The sequence below is a fragment of the Panthera uncia genome, chromosome F2 (genome assembly GCF_023721935.1).
Source record: "Panthera uncia isolate 11264 chromosome F2, Puncia_PCG_1.0, whole genome shotgun sequence".
Classification (NCBI taxonomy): domain Eukaryota; kingdom Metazoa; phylum Chordata; class Mammalia; order Carnivora; family Felidae; genus Panthera; species Panthera uncia.
This window is the reverse complement of record NC_064812.1, coordinates 65,627,740-65,655,646: the sequence shown is the minus strand read 5'-3', so window position 1 is coordinate 65,655,646 and position 27,907 is coordinate 65,627,740. Positions and strand designations below refer to the sequence as shown.

The 27,907-nt window shown below is 40.8% G+C and overlaps 2 protein-coding genes across 3 annotated transcripts in view; one reads left to right on the top strand and one right to left on the bottom strand.

Annotated features, from left to right (window-relative positions):
• Positions 1-22,732, top strand: part of ADHFE1 (alcohol dehydrogenase iron containing 1) — a 33,258-nt gene extending 10,526 nt beyond the window's left edge. The window contains exons 6-14 of the mRNA XM_049633328.1: positions 114-310; positions 1,920-1,997; positions 3,322-3,427; positions 5,556-5,708; positions 7,664-7,762; positions 9,550-9,628; positions 10,041-10,137; positions 12,735-12,892; positions 20,741-22,732. Coding sequence (XP_049489285.1) covers positions 114-310; positions 1,920-1,997; positions 3,322-3,427; positions 5,556-5,708; positions 7,664-7,762; positions 9,550-9,628; positions 10,041-10,137; positions 12,735-12,892; positions 20,741-20,824 — 1,051 coding nt within the window. The 3' untranslated portion in view covers positions 20,825-22,732. The remainder of the gene's footprint in view (positions 1-113; positions 311-1,919; positions 1,998-3,321; positions 3,428-5,555; positions 5,709-7,663; positions 7,763-9,549; positions 9,629-10,040; positions 10,138-12,734; positions 12,893-20,740) is intronic.
• The window catches only part of CRH (corticotropin releasing hormone), a 324,530-nt gene that overhangs the window by 249,544 nt on the left and 47,079 nt on the right, over positions 1-27,907 (bottom strand). For both annotated transcript variants that reach the window (XM_049633316.1, XM_049633317.1), the window contains exon 3: positions 10,067-10,115. The gene's annotated coding sequence lies outside the window, so the exon portion shown is untranslated. The remainder of the gene's footprint in view (positions 1-10,066; positions 10,116-27,907) is intronic.

Below are 27,907 nucleotides of genomic sequence, written 5' to 3'. Positions count from 1 at the left end.
TAGAAGCCAACACACCACTGTTGCTTAAAGTTTGCCCCAAGTCTTGTTTAATGGCACGGCAACTTATTTCTGAAAAAATATGACATAATGGCTTTTATTTTCCCTTCTCCAAGCTTCATGGAAGCTATTGAGTTTGCCAAAAAGGGAGTTTTTGATGCCTACGTTGCTGTCGGTGGTGGCTCCACCATGGACACCTGTAAAGCTGCTAATCTGTATGCATCTAGCCCTCACTCTGATTTCCTAGATTATGTCAATGCCCCCATTGGGATGGGAAAGCCTGTGTCTGTGCCTCTTAAGCCTCTGATTGCAGGTAAAAATTGTTTGTTTGTTTGTTTGTTTGTTTGTCTGTTTGGCTGTTTTATTTTGCAGTTGGCAAAAAGCCTTAGGAAAGATACAAGCCAGGGATTTCAGGGTATATGTTTCCAAAGCTTTCTGATTTTTTCATTTCAGTGCACTACATTGTTTGGAGAACAGAACAGATATCAGTTCATTTATGTTTACAATTCTGATCTTCATTATTGTACAGATAGAGACAATTTGGGTCAGTGTAGGAAAGTTTGCAGATTTATGCTAGGAAGTCACTGTATGGAGGAGGGGGGAAGGTTATCATTTCTATATTATTAGATCCCTCTATTGGCAGGTTTGTCTTTTAAACCCCTCTCTGCTTTGTCCCATTTTGCCAGCCACTGTGGAGTTTAAGGGGAACATTCGCTATTATTTTTCTGGTGTTGACTCAACCCTTTCTTCCACACAATGGCTCTTCAGCTGACCTGGGGCTTTGTCTCTGCCCTGGGACATGTGGCCAGCAAGGCTGCATCACTCTGGGCAACATCTGCTCTGTGGCTGTCCTGGGGACAGACATGCATGCAAATCCAGATCAGAATAGCTCGTCTGTCCCACACAGACCTTAGGATCTTTTGGTCTTTTCTTTCCTCCCATTCTATGGCTGTTAGCATATTACTGTGTAAAGTCTTATAGTTAAAATGCACTAACTGGTAACTGGAAAATATCTGTCTCAAGTTTTGTCCTTTTTCTTCTCCCTCCTGTCTGCCCCTACTGCGAATGGGCCTTGTGATGGTATAGGAGTAAGTTGAAGGCAGATGAACTGCTTTGACATGAATAAGCAATCAGCAGGGAGCAACATAATTGATGTCTGCAAAATGGAACCCTCTAGTGAAACTGTGTCAGCATCACACAGAGGGGTGATTAGTAAAGTTTAGAAACTTGACAGAACTACAAAACCACGGAGCCCAGCAAAGGCAGAGCATTACTGTGCTTGCTGCCAAGAGGGAATAAAGATGTCTTTTAGAAAAGGCGAATATGAGTTTTCTAACCAGAGATGCTGAGCAGCTTGTGTTTGAATACCCGGCTGCAGCTGCTAAAGTTCTGTTGCTCGAGTTCCCAGAGTTCCTAGATGTTTATACAGAAACAGACATCACACATACAGGTTAAATATACACACATGTTAATATAGACATGGACACTGTACATACATGTTAGGTGTAGGTACATGTTAGCACAGGCACTGATTTCATACATGTGTGTTAATACAGATACAAGTACCACACATACTCATCAAAGGGGGCAATTCACGTTAGCTATGCCTACATGTTATGCAGACATGGACACGATGCATGTTAAACATGTGTGTGTATTAATGCGGATGGTGCCATCACATCCACATGTTAAACATGCACGTTAATGCTGACAGGCATACTATTATGCATGCATGTAAATGCAGGCACCCTTATACATGTGAAGCATACATGCTTATTAATATAGATACAGACATCAGGTGAGCAACAGACACAGCAAAGCTTCCTTCTCTAACTTTGCTCCTTGCTTCCCAAGGCTGAATTAAGTATCTCCACTGACCTTTATTTAGAAGCATTATTTAAATTGATATTATTTTGTTCGAGTCCCAACCACCTCAGGAACTGGGAGTGAAACTACAGGAGTTGCCATCTTCGACTATGAACACTTGAAAGTAAAAACTGGTAAGAACTTTGCCCGTAACTTTTTAAAAAATTCTCTCTTACCTTTCAACCCCACCTCCTTTTCTTTAATCTTAATATTTAAAAATCAAGGAGTTATAGAGTTAAGGGGAGGGTTATGTGTATACATATACATTTTATTTCTCTCTTATTTTTTATTTTTGAGAGAAAGAGAGCATGAGCAGGGAGGTACAGAGAGAGAGAGGGGCAGAGGATCTGAAGTAGGCTTCATGCTGACAGCAGAAGCCTAATGCAGGGCTCAAACTCAGGAACCAGGAGATCATGACCTGAGCCGAAGTCAGACACTCAACCAGCTGAGCCACACAGGCGCCCCTACACGTTTTCTTTCTTTTTCAAAGTACATATAAACTATGAAACAGTCCAATAGACTTCTTTCTGAGAATTACCTACAAAAGGATATTGAAATGCCATAATCTCGATTGGCCATTTTTCGGCTGAAGTTAGTAACTGTATGTCAGTGGTAAATGATTATTCCCTTCCTTGGACATCTTTTCTACACTTTAAATCAATTTCATTGAGATACAATTTTTATATAACAAAATGCATACATTTTAATTGTCAGTTTGATGAATTTTGACAAATAGATACACCCATGTAATCACTACCCCAATCAAAATAACAAAACATTCCCATCACTCCTGAAAGGTCCAGAGGTCCCAGGCCTTTGTAGCAGAATAAATTGATATTCAACTGCACATTTACAGTAACTTCTCTTTTTAAAATTAAATTACATTATCCTTTGACATTATTAAAGATAATAGTAGCCAATACTTAAATTCTACCTTACAGTTTTTCTAAGATTTTTACATACTATTTTCTAATGTGATCCTTACAACAGCTATGAAGGATAGAAGCCCTACATTGTCATGAGCTAATCTAACAAAGAATTCAGACTAAATGACTTGCCCGAAGATACATAGTAAGTTGCAGAATGATGACACAAACCGGTGGTGTGCTAGTAAACCAACTCTTGGGAATTTAATCAGCAAGAAAGCACTGATTTGTAGTACTGGCCAATTTCTTTGGTGTATAATACTCCCACCATAGCCAGTGGCATCATTCAACCCAGAGTTGGGAAGAGATGCACATACTCAACTCTTTCAAACCAGAAGGAGCTTCAGACCCACTGTAAAACCCAGGTTTCTGGCTCCAAATCTCTTTCCACTGGTCTTGCTGCCTCCCTTCATGAGAATGAATCTCATCTCATATTTTTAATTTTTTAAGAATAAATTGTTATCCTAAAGTAATCTAATTTTTTTTAAATGGTGTCCATACCTAGAGCCTCTATTGAAAATCCCTGTCTTAGGTATTGCTTCCAGAGCCATCAAACCCACGCTGGGACTGATTGATCCTTTGCACACTCTGCACATGCCTGACCGGGTGGTCGCCAACAGTGGCTTCGATGTGCTTTGGTAGGTACTAGTGCCATCTGGAGGGGCTTCTCCAGTTCCTGGGGACTGTATGGACAGTATGGACAGTATGGACAGTGCTTTCTTGCCAAAAGCACTTGCTAAGCATTCATTGGTTAGTGTTCCACAACCACCCCAGCTTTGGTTCTCATTATTCCCTTCCCTAGTTGAAAACATGGAACCTATAAAGGTTGGTGACTAGGTGAGCTCCTGGGTGCGCCACAAAGCTGCTGTTCAGGACTGACCATTCCAGCCACAGCTGCAGCCACAGGGACAGAGTGAAAGGAGCGGTTGGAGCTGGCATGCAGCATCTCAGACCCACGACGCCTGCCTCTAGGGCTACACGAAGCAGGAAATGCCCAGGGCTGCCACACTGTGGAAGAGGGCAGGAAAGGGAGCTAATGTTTCCCAAGCTGGACTGTGCTCACCGTGTCAGCACTTTACACACCACCACTTCACCATAGCTCTGTGCCATACGAAAAAGAAACCTGGCTTTGAGATGTTTAGTAACTTCCCAGAGCCGTACTGCAGGCTCTCTTGACCTCAGCTGCAATGTGCTGATGGATCCCTGAGCAGTGTTCCTTCCAGCGGCTTCACAGAGACGCACAGACACTTCACGTTCAGCATGTCCCGAGCTGCCTATTTCATCCACTTGCACATGCACATTTTTTTTTCACATTCTAACATACCTAAACTCAGAACACATCTTAAAATCTGTGGCATGACAGTATGGCTTTCTTCCTCAGTGGTACTATTTTTTTTAATTGTGTATCTTATAATGGATGACATCTTAAATTTGATGAAATCTGATAACTATCTAAACCCCCCCACCCCCACCCTCACAGCCTCTCCTCCCAAGTCCCTTAACTTAGCAGCAGTCCCTTAACTTCTTTCTCATGCCCACACACAGCTGGTATTTCCTACCACTTATTCCGCTTGAATCTCTCTCCTGTCTGCTCCCTCCTCTCAAGCCTCATTACTTCCGCCATGGTTCAGACCTGTCCGGCTCTTGCTTGGACAGTTGCAGTAGTCTCCTCATCAGTCTCCCTGCTTCCACCCTCTAGTCCTTCTATCTGTTCTCCATACTGGCCTTAGCAAGTTTTCAGAATGCAATATAACTATCACACATCTACATGCATGCACACACACATACACACACCTCTACCTGACAGGTCTTTTAGTGGCTTTCCACTTCTACTGCCTGAAGGCCACATTTGGCCCTGGAATGTCCCCAGTGCTCAGCTGTTTATCTGCTTGGAGAATTTATCTTCCAATTCCACTGGAGCATTCTTCCCTTGATGGAACCTTTGGTGACCTTCCCCATTCCTTTCCTGAAGTACAACTGACCACTCCATTCTTTACTCTTCCCCATTGGGTGGCCTAAACATTCTTTCTGAGACACCTCCATTTCACATACCCATCTCCTTCACTGCACTGTGAGCTTGATGAAGACAGGACCATCTTACTCACTTCTCCATCCCTGCCCCTTGGCACAGTGACTGTCACATCATAGGTATTCAGTTAATATCTCTCGAATAAAATTCACACAAGCAGGAGGTGGCAGAGTTAGGATTCACACCCAGGACTACCCAAGTCCATGGTCTGCTTTTCTCACTGTATTACATTGCCTGCCAAGAAAGTGGAGAGAAAGATTTACAGCTGACCCCAGGGTCTGTGTTCTCACCACTGCAGCATACTCTTAATAGGAGGCTTGTGTAACTATGACCCTCCTTGAGTAATACGGTATTTGATCAAATACAAGAGATAAAATGGTAAATATATTTTAAAAAGAAATCATTTTTTAGATTCAGTTCTTTTCCTCATTACTCAAATATTTAAAAATTCAACATCATGAAGATTTATTTGCACCAGAAAAGAGTCATATGTAATCCAGTAATACACACTGGTCAAAAAACACTATAGTGCTATTAATGTAAACTTCACTGTGTCAACTTCTATAATAAGTAATGACTATTGTAGACCAGAGTCTGGTGGAATGCATTGTGATTATCACTACTACATAGCACATCTGTAGCGGAGTCAGTACTGAACAAGAGAGTTTGTAACCTGAATGGAGGGGAAAAGTGAAGAAGATACTTTCAATCTGTGTGTTTTCAATATTTCTTGTTAGCCATGCCCTGGAGTCCTACACTGCCCTTCCCTACCACATGCGGAGCCCCTGCCCTTCAAATCCCATCACCCGGCCAGCATACCAGGGCAGCAACCCAGTCAGTGACATTTGGGCTGTCCATGCACTACGGATCGTCGCTAAGTATCTGAAGAGGTATGTGGCCCAGAGGAGATGGAAACAAAACAGAAAGGGTGCCTGGTTGGGTCAGTCAGTAGAGCATGTGACTTTTGATCTCAGGGTTATAAGTCTGAACCCCATATTGGGTGCAGAGATTAGTTAAAAATAAAATCTTAGAAAAAAAGGAAAAAAACAGAACAGAAAAACCACATTCCACCCTCACATAAAATGTAGCATGCCAGATCCTGAAATATCCTGAGCAAGTCTGTTCATGAAAAGATCAGTTCAGTGGACATAGAGAAGCACCAGAGACCAGCAAGCTCCAGAAGGATGCAAAAGTCGGGGAGGGAGACACATGAGGATGGATGAAACCTGGATCCTTCAGTCTGAAAAGGCAAAGGCAAGGGGACAAAATATGAGCCCCTGATTTATGAAGGATGCATATAGAAGGATTATTCATCAAAGCCTCAAAACCAAAGCTAAGGTGAAGGGAGATGTCCTTTGAGAGTTGGTTACACCAAGAGCAGTAATGAGACTCAGAGAGGCAGATGTTGGCTGTGCCCATGCAGGCCCTGTCCAAAGATACACTGAGTCAACCCATTAAGCAAACTCATATGAACTGAGTTTAAGAAATACGTGTGTAGAGTTGTCTGTCCCAGGAGATATAAAAAGCTTCCTAAAAGATTTTGAAAGATTTATGAATGATGTATCCATGATTGGCTCCTAAGAAAGCAAAGATATACTTAGAGATGAAAGCTGATCCCTGAAACATTAGGAACTATGCAAAATCAGACTCACTTCTGTACTTATACATAACGGAGGGAAAGAACACAACAGTTTGGACCTAGATGTGAACATGGTGCTTCCTGTGGCCCCTGGTTAGAAGCTGTACTAGAGAGGGAGCTCAAACTGTATTTTGTAGTACAGCAGGGGGAAGGGACATAGAACCATTTCAGGAGACCATCAGAGAGCATGGCAGCATTTTCACTGGGTAGATGCAGATCCAGATAATGGTCAGCCAGTGTGTGCGACAAGGACAGAAGGCTTGGCAGAGCATGCTGGAAGGTAAGGGGGTAAAATGGACAGAGGACAAGCTAAAGCCCCATCATCTGCTATTTCATCTTGTTATTCAAGGAATAAGAAACTAACCCCAGTTTGGAAAGGAGCCACAGAAGCCTCACCATTCCAAATGAAAGGAGATAAAAGACTATAGCACTCTATATAACAGAAACCCTTACTCCAGGCAAAATCAGAAAAAGCAAGCGACAGAGGGTTCATTTGGCAATTTTCAGCTTCCTCCCTGGGGCAGGGTTTCTAAGCAAGTGTGTATGAGAAGGTTGAGCTCCATCTGCAAGGGGCCTTTGAGAATTTGCTTTTCCAAAGTGGCACTGGGGACATCTAGAGCGAGCAAAGCCTCGTCCTACAATAACATCCCACTTCTGTAATGATAAATATTAAAATAACATGTGTAGTTTCCACAGATACTAAGAGGCCTCCAGAGGGTTCTATTTGGGGTAGTGTCACAAAAAAAAAAAGATGGCTGAGCAGGCTGTAATTAGCCTGCAGGTAGCCCGAGGCAGCAGGGACTCTGAGAAGCGAGAAGCGGTCTGAGCCCTATGCATTCTGAGTATATGTTTACTTGAAGTCCATTCACAGCTGCAGTCAAGGTCATTGACAAATGAAGAAGAAGAATGAGTCTCAGGGCACTTTTCTAGAGCAGCTCACAGCCCAAGGGTCAGTGCTTTCTTCCCCTGGCACTTTTATCACAGGAGCAGCCTGACAGAGTATTTATTATGCCTTTGCCCAAAACCATTGATGAGAAAATATGTTTCCCTTCAGTTTTCATTTAGAAGACAAGATGTCGTTTGAATAAGTTCCCTAATTTTTCTTCCTTCTGAGTAGCATTTCTTTTTTCCCCAGATCTTTCCCTAAGGCTGCCCTTTCTTTGTAGGAAATGCCAATGTTGATGTAGATATTTATATCATCCACAGGGCTGTCAGAAATCCTGATGATCTTGAAGCAAGGTCTAATATGCACTTGGCAAGTGCTTTTGCTGGCATTGGCTTTGGAAATGCTGGTGTTCATCTGTGGTGAGCAAATCTGAGACTATATTTATTCACCTAAGCTATTGCTTTTATTTTTAAAATGTTTATAATTTGGGACAGGTGTAAGATCTAAATATGCCATAGAAAGAAGAAATTTAACTTTAGGTACTGGAATGTTTTGTTAATTCAAATGTGATTTGTTGAGTCATAGATTTTTTTTAAGTTTTTCTTTTTAAGTATATTTTACCCCCAATGTGAGGCTCAAACTCACAACCCTGAGATCAAGAGTCACATGCTCTACTGACTGAGCCAGCCAGGTAGCCCCTAAATTTTTTTTTTTTTTTGGTAACAGCCTTATGGAAATACAATTTACACACTATAAAATTCACCCATTTAAAATGTATAATTCAGGGACACCTGGATGGCTCAGTAGGTTAAGTGTCTGACTCTTGATTTTGGCTCAGGTCATGATCTCATGGTTCATGACATAGATCCCTCCCCCACAGAGGCCACTTGGAATTCTCTCTCTCCCTCTCTCTCTGTCCCTCCCTCTCAAAATAAATAAATACACATTTTTTAAAAAGAATATTAAGTAACAAAAGCAATGTTTAAAACTGTATGCACATACAATCATAAATTAAAGATATGCATAAAAAGACCAGAAGATGTACTTTATAATGGTTATCTTGAAGAAATAGGATTATGGATCATTCTAATTTTTACAAGGAATATATACAACTGTTAAAATAAATCGAGGAAAGTCATTCGGTATCATTAAAAAGTTACTTTTGGAAAATACATGAACTCTTTCACTTCAGGAAAAGACACTACACAATATTTTTCCAAATACTGTGAAGCCTGAGAAAGGTAAAGTACATTCCTAAGTGCCCAGCAATTCAGAGAACCAACAGCTTCTGATCTGTCTCATGAAGACTAATAGGCAAGGGATACCTTTTTTGATAAGTACTCATACAGTTCACCAAAATACTTCATCTTTCTATGAAATGTAAATCTTTTGGTGAATAACCCCAAAGTCGTCTAATAACCCACACAAAAAGATTTACAGACCATTTTACTATTATAAAGCATTTCACTTTCAATATTTTAATTATAAATACATTAACTTCTCACAATATATATATTCTGGGTCATCTAGTAAACTATAATACTGTCCTATTTGTTCGCTAAGAATTCAAGAGGATATAAAGAGGTTTTGTTTTTTCTTTTTTCATTAAAACAAATTTAAAAAAACCCACAAATGAAAACCATGGTGCCTTTTCTTGATAACCTTTCAAACTGCAAAATTCATTTATGATCCAACTATGTTAGTATATAACATTTGAAAGGATATATCAATTATTGATGGGACAGATGACTGGCAGGTCAAGCTTGCATATCTAATGCAGCACATCTTGGCTCCTAAAACTCCCACCCACATCATGAGCTTGGGCAGGAACACGCTGCCAAGGCAGTGCAGAGCAAAATAGAAAACACATGCCCTGAAGCTTATTAAAGAAACTTCAAAGTAAATTCTTCAAGATCATCAAGTTAATCAATGTGTTTGGGGATCAACTTCTGCATGAACACTTTTTAGTGGCATACAATTCCATGAGCATTTGAATTTGAACATTTCAGAGGTTTTGTTAATGAATACACAAAATGTCCAATGCATAATCATATATTGTTGTATCAAAGAAAACACAATGTATAACTTTGTGAGATAACTATATGGTCAACAGACTGTGAAGGCTCTCCCATAAAAGTATCTTTGTTTTGTTAACCTGAATTTCTGGTATCGATGTGTCAGCATAAGGACTTTCTTTCTTTTCTAGCCATGGAATGTCCTACCCAATTTCAGGCTTAGTGAAGACATACAAAGCAAAAGATTATAATGTGGATCACCCACTGGTGGTAAAAACATAATCTCTTTAATTAAATTTCATATTCCTGGAGCGCCAGGGTGGCTCAGTTGGTTAAGCGTCCCAACTTCAGCTCAGGTCATGATCTCACTGTTCGTGAGTTCCGGCCTTGCGCTGGGCTCTGTGCTGACAGGCTCAGAGCCTGGAGCCTGCTTTGGATTCTTTGTTTCCCTCTCTCTCTGTCCTTCCCTGGCTCGTACTGTCTCTCTCTGTCTCTCAAAAAATGAATAAATGTTAAAATTTTTTTAATTTCATATTCCTCGCAGTTGCCATAAATGTATTTGTTAAATATATTTGTCAATACTTGATTGTTTGGAGTATAGGGTAAAGTAATTTAATATCTAGAAAATGCATGTTGAAAACCAATGTTGCCTCACTGGTCACCACAGTTTGTTTCTCTTCAGCCTCATGGCCTTTCTGTGGTACTCACCTCCCCAGCAGTGTTCACTTTCACAGCACAGATGTCTCCTGAACGGCACCTGGAAACGGCAGAAATATTGGGTATGAACCATGACACATAAATCTGTGACCCACATATGTGGAGCATATCATAGGGTTGCTTCTGAAGATAATCCAGAAAGGATAATAATACCTAGAAAGTTGCTTTGAAATAGCTTAATAATAAAATGTGAGTAACCTACCTGAAGTCTGTCTAGCACTAAAATTCTGTAATTTTGCTTCTATTAACAATGAAATGGAACCAAATATTGCTTATGTTAAATTTGGAGTAATAATATTTCTATTGTTTTCATCCCCAAGAAAAGTGACCCTTTATATACTGTTAATGTTACAACTGGCTTTTGCTATGTTTAGTAGGTAATAAAATGAATCTAAATTGGACGTAACAGCACATTCCCAATTATAAAGAATCTAAACAACTAGAAACTTTATAAAAAGATCCCAAAAGAAGAATCTGTTTTGCTGCTCTGTCGAATAAATAATGTCTATAATAAGACACCCGCAGTGCTTTTTGAATCTTATAAGAAATAAAATTATATTCAGGATAGCTTTAGTGTTAAGTAAAAATTTTTGTTATTTTTCTAAGATGAGAACTCTTTCAAGTAGACTTTGAGTATTTGATTAACTTTCCAAGCATTTTATTCCCCTACTTGTGTTTAGGGTAGGAAGGGAAAAGCTAAAAAGAAAACTTCATTATGCTCTTCTAGCTCCAGCCGTTGGAGAGGTTATTTCCAAAAAGGTAGGCATGACCACAGATTCCTTCCACGTGTGCTGCTCCCTCCACTTCTCTTTCACACTCTGACGTTTGTACTTTCACAGAGTTCCAGGTGTTGTGCTGGGAATGCTAATGAGAGAAGCCAGGCTAGAGAAGCTGTGCAGGGGCTTGATTTCCCAGCATGCGCTGCTGGAAATATGGCGTCGACCTTCCCAATGATCTTGTTTCTTTTCCCTTTCGGACTGGGGTTTATTTTTCAGCTATTTTGGGGACTCAGATGCCTAGATGCCTTGTAAATATGCAGTGTAAGTAGGAGGGAGCCCAAGTAGTCAGCTACACGTCTGGGAAATGGGAAAGTCTTAGAAAACCTAAAGGTAAATAAAATTCCAGGCAACCAACAACACTACCGTGAAAAGCAATTCTTCTGGTAGACAAAGCTCAGGGTGGAAGAACCTACCAATTCTTCCTCCTTGCATAGGAAGTTTTGTTTAATGTTATTCCATACTTAGCCATCAACTATTTTAATTCCTTGTGTAATCTTAGATTCTCTTAGCTTTATACCGATTTATTCTCTTTCCCACCCTCTTTTTCTAAAACACTTCACAGGAAAACCCAGACGCTTTGATGCTGTGTTTTATGGCAGCAATCGCAGGAACATAAAAACCTCATAAACCTTGTATCGTGTGTCACCTTTCCACCTAATCCATATTTCAGCTGCCACTGTGTAATACAGACTGGTCTTGTCAGGCAAAGTTTACCTTCCATCCAGCTGCTCTCCCAGCTAGCCTTCTATCTGGGTCTATTTATACTTTTTTCCGGATTACTAAAACAGTTCTTGCTCCCATTGAAGAAAAAGGTTAAAACTAATAGTGTGCTTCAGCATGGAGGTAAACTGTACATTCTAGTCTCCTGGTGAACAAGACAGAAAAAGTGGACTTAGACTCAACATGAGGCATTTCGGATAATAAATAATGCTACATCTGTTTGGAGAGTGCTTCACTTCCTGGCAGTAAATGTGTTCAGCTAGAATGGAGGGTGGCTGGAGTGCTAAGGGTCTGGACCTCTCACTGCTACCCCTGCCTGAGGGCAGAACCCCTGGCTCGTCCAGACTGATGTCTCTATGATTTCATGTATTAACTATGAATCGTGTCTACATTTTTTCCTTACAAATTTCCAACCCTTGGCAACCTTCTCCCCTCTTCACCGACATCATTATTGTCTACATACTAAACACTGTTTTCTCAGAGTCTTGTTCTTGGTTCTGCCTGACTAGTCCTGTAATATTTAGAGTAACCTGCCCTGGCCCTTAAAATAAAAAGTTTCATAGAAATAGAGAGGAAGTATTTCCTCCCCTGGCCACACATAGTCCATTTTTGTCATTTTCTTCCTTTTGGGCAGTCAGTGTTGGAGCTTTTGCACTTCAATATATCCTTGCCTCACAAGGTGTTTGCAAAGGGTTTGTCTTCTTTGCCTAAGATGTTGCTGGGAAAAAAGACGTTGAACACATATACCTCTAGATGTCAGCAAATTCCAAGCCTTGATAGTTACATAACCTGTGTTTGCTCCTACGAATGCTCCTGCCTCCTCATCCAAACACCAGCCTTCTTTTTTGGTCTCCTCCCTATGCCTCTTCTCTTGGCTCGGTTCCTCTTCTTCCCACAACACTAGGGGCAAGGAGCCCATTGGAAATGTGAGAGCCAGGTTAGCACACCCCAGACGACTTCCCTGCAAAGGATATTGGGGTCCTGCAGGCTGGCCTGGCCCATCTGTGTTCTGCAGGGTTGATGCTGGGCTGGCCTCCATGTGGAGGCACAGCAGTGCCCTTGTCCTCGGTGGTAGGGAGCCAGCAGTAGGTTATGTATTCAGCTATCGTGTGACTGAATGACACCCTCTCTCTCTACAGTCAGCACTTTGTGTCTTCTAGGAGCTGACACCCGCACTGCCAGGATCCCAGACGCTGGGCCTATTTTGGCAGACACGCTCCGGAAATTCTTATTCGATCTGGATGTTGATGATGGCCTAGCTGCCATTGGTTACTCCAAGGCTGATATCCCTGCATTAGTGAAAGGAACCCTGCCCCAGGTAAGAGATGCAGTGTGTCCTCATGCCTTTCGGAGAAGCACAAAGCTGCTGGAAAAACATGGTCCACTTGGTGGGGGGGAGAGGAAAACCCAGGTCTCCTGCATACCAGAGAACAGCTCTTCTCTTCCCCTATGGGAGGGGCCAGCCTCCCTTACCTATATATTCCTCCATAAACCTGTGGCTTTTTGGAGCTGTTATGATGTAACTGAAAGGATCTTATATAAAAAATCAAGGCAAAACCATCCACATTTGTCTTGAAGTATAGCAGAATTTCCCTTTTTACCATTTCTGCTCTTTTAAGAGTCCTCTATAAAACTATGTGAAGCCATTCCAAAAGGGCCACTAATATTGTTTTATATTATAAACAGTTAAAATCCCTACTATTTTGTGAAAAATAGGCATGGCCTTTAAATTGATACCATTACAAAATCACTTTTTAACATCTGGGAGAGTGTACATTTTATATACATAACATCTGTATACACATCTGTGTCACTTTGGGTCTTATTTATCTGAATGTTGCTACACAGATTCCCGCTTACCACAAGTAGCAGTGCTTTTCCCTCACCCCTCTGGTTAAACAAAGGCCTCACACTAGCTTCTTCGCCACTTGGCAACTGCTTAGAATGTTGAAGATCTCACCACTCACGTAAGATGATATTTGTATGGATTGGGTTAACGGACTCACATGTCCTCAGGAGGTAGGTAGGTAATTGCAATGAACAAAGTAATTTAAAGCAGTAGGGAGTGGCGGGGACTTTCGTGAACTGGAAAGCTCATAATCCATCTCATTGGGTGAGTATCTTTTCAGCTACAATTTATTATCTCCAAGCAGAAATTCAGGTCCCAGTGTTCATAGAGCATCCAATTAAAAGTATATATGTATCAGCAATCTGGATGTTTGTATTGCATTCCCTGTATTACCCACTGTACAAACCAAACATGGCCCATGGGCCAGCAGTTTCCTTCATTTACACTCAAATCCAGTAGCCTCAGTTGTATCTAAAAATACAAATGAATGAGAAAAAGAAACATCTCAAAGTGTAACTGAGCTCCTAGGCTAACTCAGAAACACTTAGCTCTAACCAACAAGTCCAAGGGACTAAATAGCCAAAGAATATGACCATCATAGTTATTTTATCCAAACTTACTAGACTGTAAGTTCCAGGAGCGCAAGGACGTGTTTTGCTCCTTCATCCTCTACTGCACCTAGCACAGGCTAGTAAACATGTCAAATGTTTGTAAACCTGCAGCCCTCTCTCCTCCTAAGTCTTCTGGGCAGGTGAGCTTAATGGCTGAATGGTAGTAATTTTTTGAGAAGTTTCCTTACACCTAATAGGAGTCAACTAATGACAAGAAGCCATGAAAGCCTGTCCAGGGACACCAGAGACCAAGTGGTCACCACAGTCTTGACATGGTGCTTGGCTCTTATAGCATGGTTCCAGTGATAGTGTCCATTCTTCAAGACTGGGGGAGGAGGTGATTTCTGAAGAATTCTGTTTGTTCAGGAATGTGTGTTTGTCAACCTCCAGGGACGGTATCCATGATTTTCAGATGAAACTGTGTGATATTCTTGGCCATTTGATTGCTAGTGGCAATGCATCTTCTTGCCATCAGCACACATTGGCAAGTGTTTACTGTTTAAATTCTACTGTGCTCAGTCTTTTACTTTCAGAAACTGTTCCAGATAGCAATCCAAACTAACATTTGAGACCATCCACTAAAATAGCAAGTTAATTAGGTATCATATTAAATGCCTCAGTGTACATGTCATACTGGGAAATCACAGATAGCAAAACCTTAATTAGACAAAGCTAATTTCTTAGTTTCACAAAAGATGCAAGACAAATTGAATCCTTTGAATACAAGTCAAAAAGCAGGAGGTCAGGATTTCCTCAAGTTGTATTCATAAAGCAGCCCCAACACGTATCCTGCTTTTTTTTTTTTTTTAAATCATGTTTCTATGATTGGGAGAAACATACATAGTTAATTTTAATAAAGTAGCACTAGTTCCATTTTGGAGTCCATGTAATTGAGTCAATGTGTTCTATATATGGAGAGGACAGGAGAGATTCACGGAACTTAGAAGGCATCTTAGAAATCAGCTTGTCTGTTTTGCAGATGAAGAACTACTATGGGTTTTTTGTTTGGTATTTTTGGCAGCAGTGAACATTTTACAGGAATGCTATGGCAACTTCAGAATTTTACACATGCACAAGCTAATCTTCACTTATTAGTATCTACAGGATTTAAGGTAGTGAGAGGGATATATTGGTTGCTGCAAAGAATATTGCCAGAAAGATTATTTATGTAGTCGACATTTGATAAAGCTTCTTTTATGTTCAGCAAGGAGGGATCAGTTTTCTCTGGAAGGAACAACCAGGCCAGTATTCTTGACCGAACACCACATCCCATACTGATGGCAGCAAACAGCAGCCCTGTGTGCAGAGGCTTCCAACCGCCATACCCAGGCTGCAAGGGGAGCAGGCAAGAATAAATTAATCTTCCAAGTGGGGTTTCTGAAACCTCTGGAAAAAAACATTTACATTTCAAATCCAAACATTTCATTTCTGAGGAGAGCTGTCTACCAAAATGAGCACTTCCACGCCCTGGCAGACAGGCCAGTCGAAATGTTGTTTTATGAATGTGCTAAAAGTAGTAGTCAGGATTTATTTCAGTGCCCATGTTAATCAGTTGTCCTTTGGTTTTATGCATCTATAAATAATAGCGCTGAACACATCTTAATTCTGAGAGTTTGGCTTTTCTATGGCATAGATGATACATGGGGGGATATATCACAAACATTACATCCTTGCCCCCATTTAACCAATCATGGAGCTTTAGAAATGTGAAGGAGAAACCCCGATCACTTGGCCTGAAATAATTCTGAGAATCCTGAACTATTTCACCAAAGATGAACAAGATCATCTTAAGGGACTCTGAGATCACCAGATAAGATTCTCTCCTGTTATAAACAGAATACTGTGGCAATAATTGTCGGCCATAGCAAATGCTGAATTTCCATTCTTGACCCTGCCGTTCACAGGTATGTAGGTCGCCATGAACAGGTCTCTGCCTTGCTCTGGATTCTCAAAATTCTTTAGAATCTCTGAAGATCTGCTGCAGTATAAACTCTTATTTGGTTTCACCCACATTCATCATATTGTCCCCCATCCTTCTCCCATCTGCCTTTCCATCCTTCCTTTTGTCTTTTTTAATGTTTATTTATTTTTGAGAGAGAGAGCAAGGGAGGTGCACAGAGAGAGGGAAACACAGAATCAGAAGCAGGCTCCAGGCTCTGAGCAGTCAGCACAGAGCCTGATGCAGGGCTCGAACCCACAGACCATGAGATCATGACCTGAGCCAAAGTCCGATGCCTAACCAACTGAGCCACCTAGGCACCCCTTTCCTTCCTTTCTTTAATTTTTTTTTTTAATCATGGTAAAATATCTCTAACATAAAATGTATTAATTTAACCATTTTTAAGTGCATAATTCAGTCCCAATGAGTACATTTAGTATGGTGCAGCCATCACTACTATCCATTTCCAGAAAATAGAAGCTCTGCTCTATTGCTTAATGGTAAACAGTAACTCCCCTTCCCCAACCTCTGATGACCTCTATTCTACTTTCTGTCTCTACGGATTTGCCTGTTGCAGGTACCTCGTTTCATAAGTGGAATCCTACAATATTTGTTCTTTTGGGTCTGTATAATGACTTCACTTAGCATAAATCCTTAATGTCAGAATTTCACTCCTTTTTATGGCTGAGTAATATTCCATGCATGGATATACCACATAATTGCTTTTCCATTCATGTTCAGATGGACACTTGGGTTGTTTCTGCCTTTAAGCTATTGTGAATAGTGCTACTATGAACATTGGTTGTATGAATATGTTTTAGTCCCTGCTTTCAATCTATTTGGCTATATACCTAGGAAAAAAATTATAGATCATAGGGTACACCTTCTCTGTTTAACTTTTTGAGGAACTGCTAAACTGTTTTCCATAGAGGCTGTACCATTTCGCATTCCCACCAACAATAAGTGAAGTCAGCAATACACAAGGGTTCCAATTTCTCCACATCTTCACCAAGATTTGTTTTTTCCATTTTTTTATACCCACCCTTTTATACCATTTGTTTTTTCCCACCCTGATGGATGGGAAGTGGGAACTCATTGTGGTTTTGAATTGCATTTTGCTAATGACTGATTTCATGTGTTTATTGGCTATTTACATATCTTCATTGAAGAAATATCTATTCAAGTCTTTTGCCTATTTTTGAGTTGGGTTGTTTAGGGTTTTCTGCTGTTGAGTTGTAGCAATTATTTATATATTCTAGATATTACTCCCTTATCAGATGTATAATCTGCAAATATTTCTCTCATTCTGTCTTTTCAACTCTCTTGAGAGTGTCTTTTGACGCATAAAAGTTTCAAATTTGGATGTAGTCCAATTTACCTATTTTTTTTTATTGCCTGTGTTTTTGGTGTCATAGCCAAGAAAATATTGCCAAATCTAATGTCATGAAATTTTCCCCTATTTTCTTCTAAGAGTTTTAGTATTACATCTTACATGTAAGTCTTTACATTTAGATCTATTTTGAGTTAATTTTTTTTAATGTTTATTTATTTATTTTGAGAGAGAGTTTGTATATGAATCCCAAGCAGGCTCCACACTATCAGCATGGAGCCCAGTGCAGAGCTCAATTTCACAAACTGGGAGATCATGACCTGAGTCAAAATCATGAGTCAGATATCTAACCAACTGAGCCACCAAGGCACCCCTGAGTTAATTTTTTTAATACATCCTTCTTATTTTCATTCTTCCTTTTACCTTACCTTCCTTTTACTTACTGAGGTCCTGTTTTTACATGCATTGAACAGGATATGGTAAGGAGAAAAATAAAGTCTCTTCCCTACCTCATAGACCTAACTAACATTCTAGTGAGAGAAGACAGACAATGGGCATCTAATCAAATCTATAAATAAGGTATAAATGAAATCATTCCAGTTAATGATTAATGATATGAAGGAAAACCTGGGCAATGAGATAGTGATTTCACATGGGACAGTGTAGAGGGAACTCCAGCGAGGGTGGTCACAGAAGGTTTCTGACTAGAGGTGGAGGCAGCCACGTTGAGATCTGGGAGAAGCACTCCAGGCAGAGGGGAAAGGCCCTAAGACAGCATGAAGATGAGCATTTTTTTTTTAATTTTTTTTTAACGTTTATTTATTTTTGAGACAGAGAGAGACAGCATGAACGGGGGAGGGTCAGAGAGAGAGGGAGACACAGAATCTGAAACAGGCTCCAGGCTCTGAGCTGTCAGCACAGAGCCCGACATGGGGCTCGAACTCACGGACTGCAGGATAATGACCTGAGCCGAAGTCAGACGCCCAACCGACTAAGCCACCCAGGTGCCCCGAAGATGAGCATTTTTGTGGGACTGAGAGGGGATGGTGGGGCTAAGTGAGATGAACTGATGGGAGAAGAGTCAGAGCTGAGGTGAGCATCAGGGCCTGAACAGGGTGGCACTGGAGGCATAGTCTTGTAATTGCAGTGGGAAGTCATCAGAGAGCATGAAGCAAGCAATGATAGGAGCAATTTATACTGGGGTGGGGGCGGGGGGGGGGGGGGGAAGATATCACCTGGCTGCTCTGTGGAGAATGACCTGTAGGGGGCGAGAGTAGAGCAAAAGTGGAAACAGACTTGTGGAGGGGAGAGTGAGGATGACTTAGACTTGGGTTGTGGTGGAACAGGAGGTGAGAGGTGGTCAGATTTGGGATTTACTTTGGAGGGAGACTGGACAAATTTGCTGATGGAGTGAACCTGTAGAGAAAGGAAAGAAAATCAAGAGGACTCCTAGGCTTTTGCCTGAGTGACTGGGTATCACTTCTGAGATGAAGAAAATGGGAGTCAGGAGTTAGAGTTCTGTCTTGAATATGTGAATATTTGAAATGTCAATATCCCCCCTCCCACCACTGTCATTAACTCATCAGATAACTGTTGGGCACCTATGTGCCGTGTGTCACGCATTCTCACAGGCACTGGGCATGAAGACTGAACACAGCTCTGCCCTCATAGAGCTGCCTCATCTACCAGCTATGCTCCCAAATAGGTGCTTAAAAGAAAATAAACTGAGAGACCCATGAGAATGGGACTAAAAATATAGCATACATCTTAATTTTTTTTTAATTTTTTATTTTAGAGAGACTGAGAGAGAGCACAGGGGAGAGGGAGAGAGGGAGAGAGAATCTCAAACAGGCTCCACCCTCAATGCAGAGCCTGGCATGGGGTTTGATCCCATGACCCTGGAATCATGACCTGAGCCAAAACCAGGAGTTGGACACGCAATCCCTATACCTTAATTTCATTTAGGCCCAGAAATTTGGACACAGTGTGGTCATTATAGTATCTTTTAATCCTTTGTCCTATTGGGATTAAGAAGACACTGATGGGGGTATATACAGCAATAGGATGTGTTGGCTGTCTTTGCTAACTCCATTCAATAACATTGGAGAAATTAAGCAAGTCGCTGAATTCATGTGGGAAGGCAGAAAACCTTAGTTAATATTAAAAAGGAGTCACTTGGGGCACCTGGGTGGTTGAGCGTCCGACTTCGGCTCAGGTCACGATCTCGCGGTCTGTGAGTTCGAGCCACACGTCGGACTCTGGGCTGATGGCTCGGAGCCTGGAGCCTGCTTCCGATTCTGTGTCTCCCTCTCTCTCTGACCCTCCCCTGCTTATGTTCTGTCTCTCTGTCTCAAAAATAAATAAACATTAAAAAAAAAAAAAAAGGAGTCACTTGTTGCCTGTAGCCTGAGAGTTAAGTCCTAATGAAATCTTTTTTAAATATACCTTAAGTCCGGGGCAACTGGGTGGCTCAGTCGGCTAAGCAGCTGACTTCGGCTCAGGTCACGATCTCGCGGTCCGTGAGTTCGAGCCCCGTGTCGGGCTCTGTGCTGACAGCTCAGAGCCTGGAGCCTGTTTCAGACTCTGTGTCTCCCTCTCTCTCTGCCCCTCCCCTGTTCATGCTCTGTCTCTCTCTGTCTCAAAAATAAATAAACGTTAAAAAAAATTTTTTTTAAATAAAAAATAAATAAATATACCTTAAGTCCAAGTTGCAAAGTATACAGTCTTTGAAGTCAAGGACAACCCAGTTCTATTTTCCTTGGCAGCACATGCTGTTTCTGGGACAGTGCTCTTTGCCCAGAAAGACCTACCTGGCATAGGCTGCTGACCAATGCAGTTTGGTCATTATAGGCGGTGTTCTACCCGAGCTTGATTTGGTTCTATACTTTGGGCAGGCTATTGCCAGAACGTAAGCATAATGGCTTTTGAAGGCTTTGTGGGAGAGGTGTCATTTGATAAACTTCTGACTTGGGGATCAGCTAGAATAGGGCAAACAAGAAATAGGATTTTTTTTAAGTTTATTTATGAGAGAAACAGAGACAGCGTGAGTGGGAGAGGGGGAGAGAGAGAAAGAGGGGGGAGAGAGAGAGGGAGGGAGGGGGAGAGAGAGAGGGAGGGAGGGAGGGGGGAGAGAAAGAGAGAGAGAGAGAGAGAGAGAGATTGAGATTGAGAGATAATCCCAAGCAGACTCCACACTGTCAGTGTGGAGCCTGATGCAGGGCTTGAACCATGAAACCGTGTGAGATCACGACCTGAGCCAAAACCAAGAGTCAGATGCTTCACTGACTAAGCCACCCAGGTGCCCCAAAATATGATTTCAAAGATATAACTATTATCAAGTCATTGTTTCTTATGGCCAAGTTAATTTACATAACCTAGTACCTTTTACAAACTGTCTTTTCAAAGCCCTGGGTAACTGCTTTTGTTTACTGTTTCAGGAAAGGGTCACCAAGCTTGCACCACGCCCTCAGTCAGAAGAGGACCTGTCTGCTCTGTTTGAAGCTTCAATGAAACTGTATTAATTTTCATTCTCACTGAAAGAATTACCACTGGCCATCACAGTCTTGACAACAGAAGCCAAGCTAGCCAGAACTTTGTCTTTTTATTTCCACACATGACATACCTGTTACCAATCTGAATGTGATAATAAGTTTCTCCTGCAGAAGATTCCCTAATGCTCAAAGTCAAACTACTTCTGTAAACAGTGGAAGAATGCCCACTATGTTGGACCTTGGGCTAGACATCAGCATTCATGTTCCTGCCCCAAACCACACAGATTTCAACTGCTCTATTTATAAAATGGGCAAAAGCTCAGTATCTATCAAAAACATAAATGCACATATCCCGTGCCCAGTAATCCCTAGTCTAGAAATTGAGCCTATAGAAATATGAGCACAAGTGTGTTAAGGAAGATGGCAAGGATGTTTCTGGCAGCACTCTAATAAAAAATCCGAAAGAACCTAAATATTCATTAATAGTATACAGATAAATAAATCAGAGTATATTAAGTAATGGAATATTATAGTGCTATCAATAAGAATGAGATAAACATATTGGAAATATGCCCATGATATACTGCTAAGTTGGAAAAAAGCAGAACAATTAAATATTTGCATGGTCTGATTTTTACTTTTTAATTATACATAAGTATTTGTCTATATATAGGAAGAAGAATGATACACATCAAAATAACAAAAGTTATCACTAGAGAAATAGAATTTGGGGTACAGAAAATTAAGAGAAAATATTCACCTTATATTTTATACTTCCCCTTTTTATTTTATAAACATCTGTATTGTTTGGATTTGTTATAAGCACATATTTTCTCATTTTAAAAGGACCAGAGAAAAGAGAGAAATATCATTTTATTGTTTTAGGTCAGATTCATCTTAATTTATGAAAATACTAGTAACTAATACTTACAGATTAAAGCAGATCCAAAGAGGTAAAATATGAGAGACTGATCCTGTGGTAAATAAACAAATTGTTCTTTGGAGAAAAACACTAACACCCTACATGGTAATTCCCTCTTTGGAAAAATGTTTTTGGTGCTCAGAATAAATTAATTCAAAAGCAAGCAGTGTTGTAGTTAATAGACTTCAGCCTTGCCAGTAGAATCTAAGTAGCATGATCATTTGCCTCTCTGTCAATCCCAGCCTACAGAAACTTCTACGGCTCATTTCGCCTCACAAAGGTAACCACACTGATGTTTTTTGCCTGCTCAAGTCTTTGGCAGTCTGGATCTCAGTGCCCTTGTGGATTTATTTGTGTTTTAAGCTGAATTAAAGTTTTAATCAAATAAGTAATGCTATATATAATTACATCAGGATTTTTAAAAATGGAAAAGAAGTGCATTACTGTGCCATTCAGCCTGACCAGGCCCACTTTATCTGTATAAAAGTCTTTATGTCCTTGAGATCTTTTAAATAACATTGAAATAATGTTTCTAGAGTTTTCTCTAATTATAAACATAAAATACATTTGGTACCCAAAACTGGTAAACACAAAAGAAAATATTTGTTAATATTGAACCATCCAAAAGATAGCCACTGTTAAAAATTTGGTAGATGTTTTTTATTATATATATTATATGTGTGCATATATTTTTGACTTAGAAATGGTATCATTAAGATATAGTTTTAATTCCTATAGGACATTCAAATTTATATCAAGTGCTCTAAAGGCAAGCATAGGACAGTGCCAACAGAATTTCAGTTATACCTTGCAGACCACATCTAGCTAAAATTCCCTCCATTTCAAGAGTATCATGGATTCTGAAAGCAGAAGCTGTGTGAATGAGGCAGAATACAGCTAAATTCTCTGCCAATCTGAAATCCTTCAGGAAACTTTAGTAAAAGTTGTTAATGTCTCAAAATACATTTGGCAGAGAAAAAACATATATGTGTCTCCCCACCAACCCAACCCCCCCCCCCCAAAAAAAAGTCCAGGTAAGTTCTAGAACTCTTACATTCTACAAAGTGATGTGGTATCATTAGAACAGCATTAGGCTAGGGGTCAAAGGCCCTAGGTTCCACTCCAGTCCCTTGGTCTGTCTTGAGTTTTACTTTATTCAACCTAGGCCTCTTCCAGCTTGAATATGCTATGACTAGATTTTATGTATTACCTAATCCTTAATGTGAAATTTTGAGTTTGGGAAATTTAATGTAAAATAGTGTGAGACATAAAAATGAATTCTCTATCTCTTAAACGTTCTCTGCCTTTACTATCAGTAGCCAGATGTCTAAATGTGACTCACCAGAAGTGTTTGGTATTCACAGTGATGATCACTCTGTAGAGGAAGGATTTAAAGGTCAAGCATGAAGAAACAGATTGAGGAAGGCTTCATGTTTTTTATCTTTATACCCATCGTGCTGGTCCTTACACTTTGAGAATATGGAAAAGATGTGTTTCTTGACTTACTGGCTATTAAAAGAGTCTGAGATAAGAAAGTCAGCCCATTTCTGTAAACCAAACACTCTAATGTTTCTGAGACAACAATTAAGTGCATCTTTCTAATTCAAATCCTATTTTGTTATTGATTACCTTTAAAAGACCAAAAGTTGTTAGGGGTTATAGCTCTATTTATTTGGATTCATTTACTTGCTAAGGCAAGAAAAATTAAAAGAATATTATTCAAAAGTTTGTATAATATCACTTTCAGTCAACTATCATATATGGTGGAATTTTCACTTAAAATCCTTGCGCTTCCCTATGCTACAGAACACTAATTTGTTTCAAGTACGTCATGTTTATCCTTTTTGTCAAGGGTCACAATAAACAGACTATTCGGTTTGCACTTGTATCCCTTCTCTGTGCACCGGGTCCATGCTGGGCTCAGCATTTTTGCATAGCTGTGGACACAGCTGTGGGGTGTTTTCCACTGGTCAGTGAAGTAAGTCTGCTCTTGCAAAAGACAGACAAGTACAGTACCAAAACAGAGAGCAAAACTTGCTTTTCTGGCCTTTTAACCCTGAGAAAGATTAATGGCTGTTTGGATTAGAAACTGTACCCTAATGAGGGACTGTTGCCTCCAGGGAGTGGGTATAAGAAAGAGGACTGTTCACCTCCAGGTCAACATTGCACAGGCTGCCTTGTCTCTGATGACCAGCAACCCCAAGCCTAGACAGCTGCCCAGGCCCTCCATCAAATGCCTGACCCTCTGGGAGCTGTTGCAGAGGCCAGCCCACATCCCCGCCATCACTATCACAATGGCCTGCAGAAGGTAGTCTCCAGGGATGAGCCGCATTTTGAACGGGCAGAAATTGGTTCTTGAAGCCCTAGATTGAATTACTGGCAGCTGGGGGTGGGAGGGTCTAGTTTCTCTTGCTATTATTCCACTGTCTTTCCAACCACCGTAACAACTCGGAATAAATGCATACCCCCCCCACAAATCGCATTAACTGTTTGCAATTTTGTCCCCTGTGAAATCCCTCATGAAGCTCTGTGCGGAACAGTCAACATTAAAGTAACCACATTTCATTCTTTCTGGCTTTAAATATTGGCTTTTTAATTTGGGTATTTTTAATTGGTTTTCCAATTTATAAAATTGGAAAACTGATTAAAATAATCATGAGCGCAAAAGAAAAAACTACCATCATGCCATTACCCAAACACAGCTGTTATCATTTGATGTATTTCCTTTCCATCTTTTTCATTTGGGTAGTGTAATTTTCAGCTCTTTTCCCTTGAGAGATGACATTTTAAGTATTTTCTATGTTGCCACATAATCTTCACAATCACTATTTTTAAAAGTACACAATGTTTTGTTGAATAGAAATTTAATAATTTATCCTTATTATAGGGCATCAAGATTGCTTCCAAATTTTTACTCCTACCAATGACATAGCAATGAATAATGTATATTTGGCTTTTTTCATATTCTAAATTAACTTCTTAGGTTAGTTAATCCCCAAGCTGACTTTTTATATTAGAAAATGGGCATTTTGGGGCTCCTGGGTGGCTCAGTCGGTTGGGCATAGGACTTTGACTCAGGTCATGATCTCACGGTTCGTGAGTTCAAGCCCTGCATCAGGCTCTGCGCTGACTGACTTGGAGCCTGGAGCCTGCTTCTCTCTCTCTTTCTCTCTCTCTCTCTCTCTGCCCCTCCCCTGCTAGCACTCTGTCTCTCTCTCTCTCTTAAAAATAAATGGACATTAAAAAAAATTAGAATATGGGCATTTTTATGGCTTTTGATTCACACCGTCAAATTATTTATACTCCGCTGTTGTCTTAACTTTGTTTCCCCTCTCCTTCAATCTTCTCTTCAAAACAAGTAGTAGTGCAAACCAGAAAGAAATGAAACAGAGCTCACATGCGCGACCAGTACTGGGCTATTTGTGCACACCTGCAAGAGTCACCTGTGGGTTTTTTTCTTTCATGTCAGTATATCTTAAACAGTTCACATGAACAGATACAGATTTAAATTCCCAAATAAAATTATGAAACTTACTTTAGTGTTACATTATTGCTTTTTAAGTGAAACTGTAGACCACCAAGTCTGCTTTTGCTACTCACATTTTTTTTCCTTCTAGAACCCTCCATGGGCCCCGAAACCTACAGGTTTGTGTTAGTACATTCATGGTTCCCAGTTTTCCTGGCCAAGAAAAAAGACCCAAGGGAGGATATAAATATCCTTTTCTATAAGGTTGTTCTAGAACCATCCAGGTCTGTGAGTGCAAGGACTGCTGCACTGGGAAGAGGCAACACCAACAACCATCTCCACCGAGATCCCTCCCAAGGGTCTAAGTTGCTCCTCTCATCAAAAACCTCTCTAATCTCTGCAATTACGCACATTGGTCCCAGGGGCTTTGGCAACATTTACTGGAGACCCATGTGATTGGTATACCAAGCACTACATATGAGAAAAGAATGTTTGTAAGGCAACATATAAATGGAAAGATGTCCAAAGAGTACTACCAGGCTGGAGTGGCCACCTGAGTAAGGACAGGCTAATTTCCTTTCATTTTTCACATCTCCTTTAACTATTATATACTCAAAACATAGCTTGATACCTTGACAAAACAGTTTTCCAAAGGAGGAAGGAGACCACAGATTTGGGGAGAGGAGGATGGGGGTTCTGCAGGTAGGGGTGATTTGGGGGTGCTAAGGAATGATTATAGGAACATGACATTTAGTAGTATTTTTAAGCCAAATTATTGTCACTTTATAAATACAAATATCAACTCTTATCAAATGCAGCAGCCAATTTACTAGGGCATCTACTACAGCTGGCAATAATAATCAACTAAAGACACTAACAGTTTATTTATTGAGTCCATTTAAATGCACCCTCAACCTGTGGCAGGCCCTTTATCAAGGGTTTACCCACTATGAGAGATGCACTGCTATGTTCTTTTTGCACAAATGAGGAAACTAAGACTTAAGTTATGTAAACACACACACACACACACACACACACACAGACACACACACCAGCTGCCAGGTTCACACAGCTAGTAAAGGGTAAGACTATCACTTGATCCCAAGGTCATCCTGACCCTCCATTCCCAGCCACCAAGTTCACTGCCTTCCAAGTGCCTTCTGCTGTCTAAGAGCTTCTTAAATTGTATTTAAATACTGTATACACTTGTGTACAACACAGTGCTTTGAACACAGTAGGGACCCCATAAGTACTTGTGAAATAAAGGATTCTATTTTATTAAAAGGGGAAGAAGGAAAAGGAAAAGAAAAAGAAGATTCTGCAAGCCTTTGACATGTCAGAGAGAAGTTGAGCTGCCCATGCTGGTGGCCACACAGAAGGGCATTAGAGGTAACAAAACCACCTTGGGGGTAAATCCCAGCCCTGCTTGTTACTGAGTAACCTTGGGTAAACACTTAGATTGTCTGAGCACAAACTTTACCTCATAGGGTTGTTATAAACAGCAATAGGAAGTAATATATGCTACATGTCTAGAACAGTGGCTAGCCCATAGTCCCACTGTCCTGGCTCGTAAATGTTAGTTCTCTTCCCTTTCCTGAATGCTAAGCTTGCAGGAAGATTTTTACCCCAGCAGCTGACTATCAGATCACTGCAGCGATGTCAGTTGGGTACTAAGGGCTTACAAACTTCCCTCAGAACAAGAATTACCTGGGACGCTAGTTTTAGGTCAGTCTTTTCCTCCTATCTCCCCAGAAATTCAAATCCTGCCAACCTGGGTTGGAACCAGGGGTCTGTGGTTGAGTTGATTTGGTAAAGGAAAGTTAAACTGCACTTGGGCCTGTTTGGCAGCCTCTTGGCATAGGTGGTGACAGAAACAGAGCAGTGGTGGTCTCAACCTTCAGCACACATCAGAAGCTTCTGGAAGCCTTAGTAAAACATGTGTTGCTGGGCTGGGTCCCCAGAGTCTCTGTTTCAATAGGTCTGGGTGGGGAGTGAGAATCTGCATCTCTAACTAGTTCCCAGGTAATGCTGTTGCTCCAGGAACCACACTTTGAGAGGATTGCAATTTTCTCACATTTCAAACTTAGCGGGCTCAGATTTCAGCTGGAATTAGTTCTACCCAGTGTGTGGCAAGACCATGAAACCCCGAGGAGAGTCAGGACAACGCCCAGAAACTTACCTCAGGACTTCACCAGACTGGGAACCCATGCCTGAGCACTGTCCTATCTCCCCACCATGACTGGCTCGCCACACAGCTTCTGCCTCTCGTTTCCACTTTATTTTCAAGGCTGAGACCTTTCGGGATGTGCCCATCAAAGCCTGAGCAGAAAGGAGACGCTTGCTTATGACTCTAGACTCGATGGTATTTTCTTCAACCATGATGAGACCATTAAAAAGTACCAGAACACTGAGTTTCATTTCAGTGTAATTATTTTAAAGAATGTAAAACTCCCAGCTACAAGGTTACCAGACTGATAAAACTTCTGTCTTATCTCTGTTTAAAAAAGAAAATAACGCACCTGGGTGGCTCAGTCGTTAAGCATCTGACTTCAGTTCAGGTCATGATCTTACAGTTCATGAGCTCGAGTCCCACATCAGGGGAGCCCTGCTTCTCTCTCTCTTCCTCTCCCTCTCTCTGCTCCTCATTCACTTGTGCCTTCGAAAGAAAGAAAGAAAGAAAGAAAGAAAGAAAGAAAGAAAGAAAGAAAGAAAGAAAGAAAGAAAG